This window comes from Lichenostomus cassidix, chromosome 9 (genome assembly GCF_008360975.1).
Source record: "Lichenostomus cassidix isolate B80296 chromosome 9, HeHo_3.0, whole genome shotgun sequence".
In the NCBI taxonomy this organism is placed as follows: domain Eukaryota; kingdom Metazoa; phylum Chordata; class Aves; order Passeriformes; family Meliphagidae; genus Lichenostomus; species Lichenostomus cassidix.
Window position 1 is genome coordinate 12,308,271 of NC_139490.1, and position 9,843 is coordinate 12,318,113.

The 9,843-nt window shown below is 48.5% G+C and overlaps 3 protein-coding genes across 4 annotated transcripts; 2 read left to right on the forward strand and 1 right to left on the reverse strand.

Moving 5' to 3' along the window:
- Positions 1-160: 160 nt before the first annotated feature.
- PIGZ (phosphatidylinositol glycan anchor biosynthesis class Z (Gwada blood group)) lies at positions 161-5,017 on the forward strand. Its single transcript, XM_085069480.1, has 2 exons — positions 161-619; positions 1,043-5,017. Exons 1-2 carry the CDS (start codon positions 502-504, stop codon positions 2,590-2,592), a joined length of 1,668 nt encoding a protein of 555 aa, XP_084925606.1. The 5' UTR covers positions 161-501; the 3' UTR covers positions 2,593-5,017.
- A 104-nt stretch (positions 5,018-5,121) lies between these two features.
- Positions 5,122-5,811, reverse strand: NCBP2AS2 (NCBP2 antisense 2 (head to head)). The gene has a single exon (XM_085069483.1). It carries the CDS (start codon positions 5,770-5,772, stop codon positions 5,518-5,520), a length of 255 nt encoding a protein of 84 aa, XP_084925609.1. The 5' UTR covers positions 5,773-5,811; the 3' UTR covers positions 5,122-5,517.
- Positions 5,812-5,890: 79 nt separating this feature from the next.
- Positions 5,891-9,294, forward strand: NCBP2 (nuclear cap binding protein subunit 2). 2 transcript variants are annotated; one of them, XM_085069481.1, is made up of 5 exons: positions 5,895-5,976; positions 6,011-6,092; positions 6,172-6,353; positions 7,122-7,260; positions 7,843-9,294. In XM_085069481.1, the coding sequence occupies exons 2-5, from the start codon at positions 6,012-6,014 to the stop codon at positions 7,912-7,914; spliced, it is 474 nt and encodes a 157-aa protein (XP_084925607.1). In that variant the 5' UTR covers positions 5,895-5,976; position 6,011; the 3' UTR covers positions 7,915-9,294. The 2 variants fall into 2 exon arrangements, with proteins under 2 accessions (XP_084925608.1, XP_084925607.1); XM_085069482.1 differs by having other exon boundaries at positions 5,891-6,092.
- The last annotated feature ends 549 nt before the right edge of the window (positions 9,295-9,843 follow it).

A 9,843-nucleotide genomic window follows, 5' to 3' on the forward strand; every position in this document is an offset into this window, starting at 1 on the left:
GGGGTCTGGCTCTTCTCCCACGCAGTGACAGGATGAGGGAACATCCTCACAGAACTCCTACTCTTAAAACTGCCGGGGGAGTTTAGGTTGGACATCAGGAGGATTTCACGGAAAGGGTGATTATACATTGGAACGGACTGCCCGGCAGGTGGTCGCTGTCTGTGGCGATCTGAGGCGGTGTGTGGGGCGCTGGGCTGGAGGTGGCGATGTGGCTGAGGCGGTGTGCTGGGCGCTGGGCTGGAGGTGGCGATGTGGCTGAGGCGGTGTGCTGGGCGCTGGGCGCTGGGCTGGAGGTGGCGATGTGGCTGAGGCGGTGTGCTGGGCGCTGGGCTGGCCCCGCCGATCGCAGACCGTGCCCATCCTCACCGCTCTGCCGTTCCGAGCGGCTCGGCCGCGGGCGGCGCTTGCTGGGCAGCTGCGCATGCGCGCCGGGCTCCCGCTGCGGCGCCTCGGCCGTGTGCCGCGCGCCCCCTGGCGGAGCGCGTGAGGGGCCGGTCCGCCATGGTGGCGCGGGCGCTGTGGGCGCTGCTGGCGGCGCTGCGGGCGGGCTGGTGCCTCCTGCCGCAGAGCGGCTACCTGCACCCCGACGAGTTCTTCCAGGCGCCGGAGGTCATGGCAGGTAAGGCGTGCGGCCGGGACGGGGTGGCCCCGCGCGGGCTGGAGGGGACGCGAAGCGGCGCGGCCACGGGCACCGTGTCCCGCATCCCGCATCGGCGGCCGGGCGGTGCTCCCGAGGGATCCCCCTCGGTCACACGGCGAGTCCCGCAAGCCGCAGGGCTGCCCGGGTGGGTGAGTTCCTGCTCTGCGCTGTGCACAGCCGGGGGCGCCTCGAACCACAGGACCGTGACAGGCTGCTTGACGCTTTGTAAAAATGAATGAATGAATGAATGGTACGCTCCTGAAAATGCCAAGGTTGCCATCAGTCCCAAAAGTTTAGGAGCTGCTCTGTATTGTGATGCCACTTATATGAAGTACTATCCCTAATTCTCAATTACTGAATAAAATATATTACCTATGTATGTATTTTTCTCTTCTTTTGTAGGAGATATTTTAAACCTACAGGTCTATTATCCATGGGAATTCCTTTCCAGCTCTCCTTGCAGAACAGTTGTTTTCCCATTAATGACATCAGGAGTTACATACTGGGTGATCAAGTCTTTGCAGCAGCTGGACATATGTTCAAGTTGCATCAACAGCTACACTCTTCTTGTATCTCCTCGCCTGCTCTTTACAATCTTTTCTTTCATACTCGACTATAGTGTTTATCGATTAGCCCCTTTCTGGGGAGCAGACCCGTGGAAAGCGCTGGTACTTCTTGCTGGATCATATGTCACTCTGGTGTTTTATACAAGAACGTTTACCAACACGCTTGAAGGACTCCTCTTTGCTCTTCTCATGGTACTGGTTTCTCCAAGGAAGTCCAGTGGCAGCTCAGCAGAGCCTACAAGCAGCTCTCTCATAGGTGTCATAACAACTGCTGGGTTTTTCAACAGGCCAACTTTTCTGGCATTTGCTCTGATGCCCCTGCTTTACTGGGCTGGTTTAATTGTTGACTCTGAAAAGAGCATTAAAACTCTCATAAACCACCTTTTGAAGCTTATCTTATGTGCATGTTTTACTGCTATTGTTTTCATAACTGCTGACACCTTCTATTTTACCTCCATGAGCTTAGACAACCTCTACAGCACTAACAAGAGCAGCCTAATAGATGTAATAGCTCAGTTACATGACAAAATGATAGTAACCCCCTTCAATTTTCTCAGCTATAATCTTAATCCTCATAATCTTGCACTGCATGGAAGTCACCCACGAGTTACACATTTTATGGTCAATGGAGTAATGCTGTTTGGGATCTTACATATTCTGGCCATTGGTGCTGGCTTTAGAATGCTAAAGAAATATGTCCATCAATTAATGCTGGTCCGTGAGCTGCCTGGGCTGTTGGTGCATTCTGAGGGCAGTCCAGCATTGCTGCTGTTTTATTTTTTTCCTTTGGCATTTCTCTCCCTGTTCAGTCACCAGGAGCCTCGGTTTCTCATTCCTCTCATCCTGCCGTTGGTCCTGTTCAGCGCGTCACCAAACAGAGCTGTGAAATGGAAACTCCTCATTGTTCTGTTCAACCTTCTGGGGGCACTTCTGTTTGGGTGCTTACACCAGGGAGGGCTGATTCCCTGTTTGTTTCACTTGGAGCAACTCATCCATTCTCCAGCATCCTCAAGCCATCCAAGGCACTACACTCTACTCTTTGCTCACACCTACATGCCTCCAAGGTCTCTGCTTAATATCAAGAAAACAGACATGCACGTGGAAGTCATTGACATGGCTGGGTCTGGAGAGGAAACCCTCTGCCAGACAGTAGAGCAGCGAGCAAGCAATTCTACCTGCAGCAACTGTCACATCTTTATTATAATCCCTGGTACTGTCAGAGCCACAATTACAAAATGTGGTGTCTCACTGAAGAACGAGACTTTGATATTTCCACACTTATCAATGGAAGACCCACCAGAATTACCCTTCCTGTCCAGTGGAAATTGGAGAAGTCAGTTAGGACTTTACATCCTTGAGCTAGAGAGAAATCATCAGAGCCTTTAGGTTTTAGAACAATGTTTTAGTTTTGTACTTCATTTGGGCACTGACTGAAGCTGCTGTGAGACCCTCCTCTTTCAGCACCATCAGTAGCACTGGGAGCTCTCCCACGTCTCATTATTCTCATTCCTCATGCTCTTAGGGTAGCCAGTTCTGGATAGAACCTGCTTGAAATTTTACTTAATCAACCCTGTGGCATTTCATATGAACTTTTGTAGTTCTCCTGATGAGAGAGGATGAAATTAGAGCCTACCAAAACTGTGATTGAAGCTTAGCTCTTTCCATGTGAGATTTATTTTTGAAAGCTCTTATAATCTCTGACAGGGTTTGGGGGCTGTGGGGTGTTTACTGATAATAGGCATTAACTCAGCTGCTGGGGTGAGGTTACAGGGCTAGACAAAAGCTGGTCTGACTCGGTAAGCTTTTATTTTATGTTCTTAAAAAATGCATTAGACCAGACTGCAGTCACAGTACAGGCACCAGCACTGTACCACTGCCTTGGGTGGGTCCGTCTTCAAAAATCCCCAGTGCTGATCTGGCAGAATCTGATTTAGAACACGGAAGATGCTTCAGCCTAAGTACTTGTGCTAAATCCTAAAATCCAAGCTTTGCCTATTTAGCCTTTCTTGCCACAGTTCCATCCTCGTGAACGTGCTACCCACGTACCGCCCCCGGCAGTTCGGGAGGGCAGCGCTGTGATGGTGTTAAGCGTGTCTAGTGTTCCGCGGCTGCAGCTCGGGCGCTCCTTCCCTTGTGCGCTCCCGCCGTGTGTCTCGTATCTGTCACTGCTCTGTCACGACTGCCACCCCGGCAGAGCGCACGGCAGGTCCTGCGGGAGCTGGATCGAGGAGCTGTGCAGACAGAAAGAGGGTAATTCGGGGGGATTTGATCCTTCGTGCCATTGGAACAGAGGGATCCCTGAAAGGGCTCACCACAGGGTCAGAGATCCCCCGATTCTACTGCCGTGGAGGGGAGGCAGCCCCGAGGGTGGAGCCGCATCCCCTGCGCCCCCTCTGCTTGCAGGAACTGCTCTCCATTAAATCAGATCAGTGGGAATGACAGGTCATATCCTGGCTCTCCACTGGAGAGCAGTCTCCTTTTAAACTGGATGCCAACACCTGGGCTTCAGCTGACAGTGATGTATACTCTCAATAGCACAGCATGACCTACAATCTTTGGTTTTGCCTACGTGAACTTCTGGATCCAAAACATCCTGACTTGGCACATGCATTGGAGATCAAGCCTCTCTCTATGGAACAAATCTGACACTTGAATTATTTCTGCTCACAAAGGTGGTAATGCTTTTGGCAGTTCTTCACCCACACAACCTTATATAAGGTCTTAAGAGCCAGGTTTTCAACAGAGACAAGAATAATGTAGGTCGATGCCAGGCTGTAGAGAGAGGCTTGGAAAAAATGAACGTGTGAGGTACTTGCCTGTATTTTCCAAGCTATGGGTATGACCCATATGTTCAGGGAACATAACTCTTGTTCTCTTGTAAAGCATTTTGTGTTGTGTTCCCTGTATGTTCATCCCACAGCCTTCATTCCTCATTGCTGACCTGCCTGTAAATTAAATGTGCGTGTTTGGGGGGAGGCAGGGGGAGAGGAGGTGCCTGTCTGTTTGTCCTGGTGACTCACAAAGTAGTGTAAATAGTTGTAAAAGCATCATGACACCAAATGTGTTAACTTTTTGTTCTCTTACACTGGGATAAGAACCATGTGCCTCAGCTGGTACTCCATGTCCTGCTTCCCATTTTCAGCTTCCTTAAACAACTTGAAAATTATTTCCATAAAACTTATAAATTCTGGCAGTCTGAGTAAGATAGATCTTGAAACTCTTCAGGGATGTAATGGAGCACCATTTCCATGGGATGAAGACTTGTCTACCACTGCACAGTTAACCTGCAGAGAGCCAGTAAGAGAACCTGGACTACAACTGCCAGCTCAGATTGACAATATACTGCTTTTGTCTCACCAGCCAGGACTTTGTAATTTACACTGTACAGGCAATTTCTCCATCCATGCATACCTGTCTCTGTTGGTAAAGGTTTAATTGTACCAGCAATGCTGGAAACTGTATCTCAGACGATGTATGAGGTTATTCTCACCTGGGATGATACAAAGAATGGAAATGATCCTGCCCACTGAGCCTCTACTCAGCTGGATCAAACAGTGAAACATGCTCTGTAGGAAGGTTAACTGCTTTAGTGTCATAGATGTCATCAGATACAGCATCTTAAGCAAACCTGCCCAGTGTATCACACATGATGGGTGCATCTTTTTCCACTGTATGTACATATATACATATTTCATTTAATTCGGGGTGGGTCTACTGGCCATTTTTTCCTTGCAAACCCCTCTTGCTATGACAGACTTGAGGTGTACTTTTAGGATAGCTATTGAATCTCGTTTGCCTTCCTGTACGATGTCCATTATCCCATCCATCATCATCAACACTTAAAGCCTTTTTTGTAACAATATTGTATCAAATATAGAGTATTACTGCTGTATAGATAGACATTGTTACAGGCACTCCCATGAGAATTGTGGTTTTATTTCAAGTTTATCAAGCACTTAAAGTGACAATCTTCACAGCATTGTGGATGATTCTAACGTGAGTCTGCTTGCTCCTGAGAACCGTGGAACGCGTATACTGGCTTTGAAATGGAAATGCATCACGCGGATGAGGAACAGCTTCCCGTGTTCATGCCTTCCCGAGGAGTCGCTCCAGGCCATGCGATGTGGGACGCACCGTCCAGTCCGCAGCTCGCCATCCCCAGCCCGAGCACCGCCGGAGTCTGGAGCGGCTGCCGGGGCCCCGCAGTCACCAGTGCCCGTGGTCCTTCACCGGCCGGCTCCAACGCGCTCCGTGTGCCCGTGCGCCCGGCGCAGGGAAGCGGCGGCGGTTCCCGTCTCCCCCATTCGGCGGTCACGGCGTTGACCCGGGGCGGCCGCCACGGCCCGGCCCGCGCGGCCACGGCCACCCCCGCGCGCGGGCGCCGTCCCTGAGCTCGGCGAAGAAAGCGTCGCGCAGGCGGAGCAGTCGCGGGGCCAGGTCGCGCTGGCCGCGGGTGAGGGCGGCGGCGGTGACCCGAGCGGCGGCGCGGATGGGCCGCGACTCCGAGAGGCGCTCCACGAGCCGCGGGCTGGACAGCAGCAGCAGCAGCGCCCGCAGCAGCGCCATGCCCGCCGCTCTCGCGAGAGGTGCCGCGCGCCCCGCCCCCGCCGCGCTCGCGAGAGCCGCGCACCGCCGCGCCATTGGCTGCGCGCCCGGCGGCCCCAGAGCGCGTGCGCGGGGCGCGGGCAGGTGCGGCGCGGGCGGTGTCGGTGCTCCTGCGCTGGGCAGCGCCGCGCCGGGCCGGGCTGGGCTGGGTTGGGCTGGGCTGGCCTCGCCTCACCTCACCTCGGCCGGGCAGCGTCACCATGAGCTCCGGCGGGACCCTCAGCATCCTGCGCAGCGACTCCTACGCTGAGCTTAGCCAGTACCGGGACCAGCACTTCCGGGTGAGCCGCGGCCGGGGGTGGGCTCCGCGCGGTCCGGCCGGGCCGAGCCGTGAGGTAACGCTGTGTCCTTGCGGCCCAGGGGACGCGGTACGACCAGGAGCGGCTGCTGAGGAAGAGCTGCACGCTCTACGTGGGGAACCTCTCCTTCTACACCACGGAGGAGCAGATCCACGAGCTCTTCGGCAAGAGCGGCGACATCAAGAAGGTCATCATGGGGCTGGACAAAGTGAAGAAAACCGCCTGCGGCTTCTGCTTCGTGGAGTATCCTTGTGCGGGGCGGCAGGAGCGGTCAGGGTGTGGGTGAACTGCTCTGCACTGCAGGCTCTAAGGCACGGGAGAGTTCTCCGAGGATTAAATTAGTCGTTTGCTGAAGGGTCTGTGGGAGACCCTGGCAAGAGAAGGCAGTGCTGGGCTCACGGTTAGACTTGATGATCTTACAGGTCTTTTCCAACCGTGTTTCTGTGATTCGAGCATACACTGCATGTCGAGCAGGGTTAAGAGGTTGCTTTCACTGTGATGCTTAAATGCAGACATCTCTTAGATAGTTACCCTTTGTGAAAATTCATAATCTCCGTGCCCAGGTAAAAAGGTCTTTCTTTTTGTACTTTCATGTAAAATTTCTGTTGGCATCTTTCATTCCTGTCGTGTGACTTCATTATGTGCTCATCTCTGAGGATCATTCTGTTACTGGTTCCAGTGAACTCACCAGAATTGTGAAAGCTTGCAACCTGAACAGACCATGCCTGGGGCATCTCACTCTTTAGCAATAGAGCTTTGTGCTGTTAATGTCAGCATGATCGACAAACTTAATCCAATATATGCATTTTTAATGCTTGAATTTTTGCATGTTCCTCCCTTTCACTAGCAGTTTCCTCAGCTGGTGTAGCTTCCTAAAAGCAGTTGCTTTTTAAAGTAATTGAGCAGGAAGATGGTTCAAGCAAAGACTTGGTCTTATAGCCCATTTGATACTGTTCTTTTTTCCATGTGTTGAAACTAGAGGTCCGTTTTTTTCATTAACCTATTCCTAAGGTATTATGCCAGAGGTGATGCAGAAAATGCAATGAGATACATCAACGGAACCAGACTTGATGACAGGATCATAAGGACAGACTGGGATGCAGGATTTAAGGAGGGTAGGCAGTATGGCCGTGGAAGATCAGGGGGACAGGTAGGTCATTGTAGAGCTTGGGGTTTTAAGGGACTGGTGACTTTGGTTTTGAATGAACACAGAACAATTTCAGAAATAGCAACCTAGGAGTCATTGTTCAAGACAACACTGAAAGACATCTGATCAGTGACAGTGTAATCCAGTAAGAATAAATAACTCTTCCATCTGTTTCGCTAAAAGTACTTGCAGAAACATCTCTTGGCTGCCTGGGGAGATAATGCTTGTAAGTAAGCCCAGGAAATGTAAGGGGCTGTCAGGAACACACAGGACAGCAGTTGGCTTACCCAAAGTGGAGCAGGTGGCAGTGGCTTGTACTGCCAAAGCACAAGGCCAGCCATCCTTGCTTGGGCTTTGTTGATTAAAGAGTCTTCCAGTCGTGATTAAAGAGGAAGTTGGTTTATGCTGTTCTGGGCTTCTTCATGATGTACTTTGCCTTCTGTTTTGTTGGCCAGCTCTCTGTAGCTGCTTACATGTTGTGATGTCAGTATGACTATATTCCAGTGGTATAAGAGTTTTTGAGAAATTGTTGTTCCTTGTCTTTGCCTTGTCTTTACCAGACTTCCCTTTCTCCCTCTTTGTAAGGTCCGAGATGAATATCGGCAAGACTATGATGCTGGAAGAGGTGGCTATGGCAAAACTGTTCAATGCCAGTGACTTCTCGGCCTCACAAGAGAACCAAATCTGCATTGTAATGTCCCCAGACACTAAGGAGGTCTGTTGCACACAAATTCACAGCAACTCCTATCCATATTCCTGTGAGCACATCCCATGTTCAGTACCTCTTCTGTTTTAAAGCCAGGATCCAAAGCATTGCAGAGGACCTGGGAGCAAGGCTTTAATCATTAGAATGTGAGGCTTTGGCCTCTAAATGCTGCTATAACTTACTGAAAGGAACAAAGATGTAATGTTATGGTGCTTTTTTCTCTGGCAAAACTTGATAATTCTACTGCTGGGTTTTGTTTACATTGGTATCACAGGGTGGAGAGCAGTGATAAAGGATGATTGATGGATGTTTTACAGATGAAAGCAAAAGGCAAAGAGCCTGAAAAGGAAGTGGAATTTCTAGGGAAATTTTTCAGTTTCTAGGGAAGACTTTAAGTTGCAGATTTTCTGGGGTTACTGGATTAGCATCCTTTTTCACTGATGCTGTTCCTAGAACATTTACATGAACAGCCATAATAAAGAAAATGAGATTGAATCTCACTTCAGGAATCATGAAGTGAGAAGCAGCCCAGCAGAAAGCAAGAAACAGACCTCTGCAGTCTATTTGAGAAACTTGATTTCAGACAAATTAAAAATAGAAGTAAGTGGAGTTTTGGAGGAATCTTGCTTTCTACTGAGCATATGATAAGAATGGTAAAAGAATTTCAGGATTGCATAGCTTGTTCTGTTTTGGGTTTTCTCTTTCCCTGGATCTTACTCTTACTGCTTGTTGATATGTTGGGATTTTGGTGCACTACAGATACAGGTTTAAAAAATGTGATCCCAAGATCAATGCAATTGACCTGCTGAAATGAAATATTTTAAAAGGAACTGCTACAGGGCTTTGAAATTTCTTCATGGGCTTCAGAGTTTCATGTAAATGGCAATTCAAGTTTTGTTCAAATACTTTGTTGTCCATGACTACTTTGAAATCTTTAAAGGTATATAAAAGTTGATCTTTACTCACTGAAGGTATTATAGGAAATCTTGATGTATTTCTTGTGTACAGTTAGTCACAGCTGTTACTGTACATTGGAAAACCAGTGAGGTTGAACAACTGCTTAGTTAGGAAGTGTGGTTTTGGGTGGACTTTGAGGTTTTCTGGCATGTAGAGTAAAACTGGATTTTTGGGATCACTTGGTGCTAGTCTGCAAACAAGACTTTGAGCAAAGTTACCTTTTCCAATATAGTACATTTGATTATGAGTTCACAGCCTGTAATCTGCACTAGAACACTGCTAAAGTTTATTTTTCATTGTATTGATTTTGTATAGAAAATGTGTTACCAAAAATTTCAAAGTCACTTTCTTTTAAATAAAGCTGTAACATTAAAGTGGTTTGTTACATTTCTTTTTAACAAAATCAGTAAAAGAAAGGAGCTGTATTCAGACTCTTGGCCACATCCTTTGTTTTAACGTCTTTTGAGATAGAGAGAATGAACATTCTTTCCCTTTGACTGGATTTTCAGTCTTGTTCAGTTCTTACCTAGATTCTGAAAGATATTTCATTAATGCTCTTCATTCTAGTTTGGATTTCTTTGTATTACAGAAATTATTTACTGATTCTGAAATAAATGTGAAAGTCTTTGGTCTTAAGTAATTTTCAAGTGATCTTCCTTTTAAAAATGAGGTTTAAAATAGTTTCTTATTGTAAGTGCTGCCAGACAGTTATTCTCAAATGAAATGGAGGTGGTAATAAGATTGTCTGTCACAACAATCACTGTCCTTTGCTGCATATCTGCAGTGGAAAGAGTCCGTTTTAAAGTGAAATTTCTGTTTTAAGAGGGATACCAATCAGAGTTACAAGAGAAGAAAGTTTGCCGACCTTGATAAGCTGCTTTCTGAAAGCAGGAGAGATCAGTTCTTGTGTCAGGGATCCACAA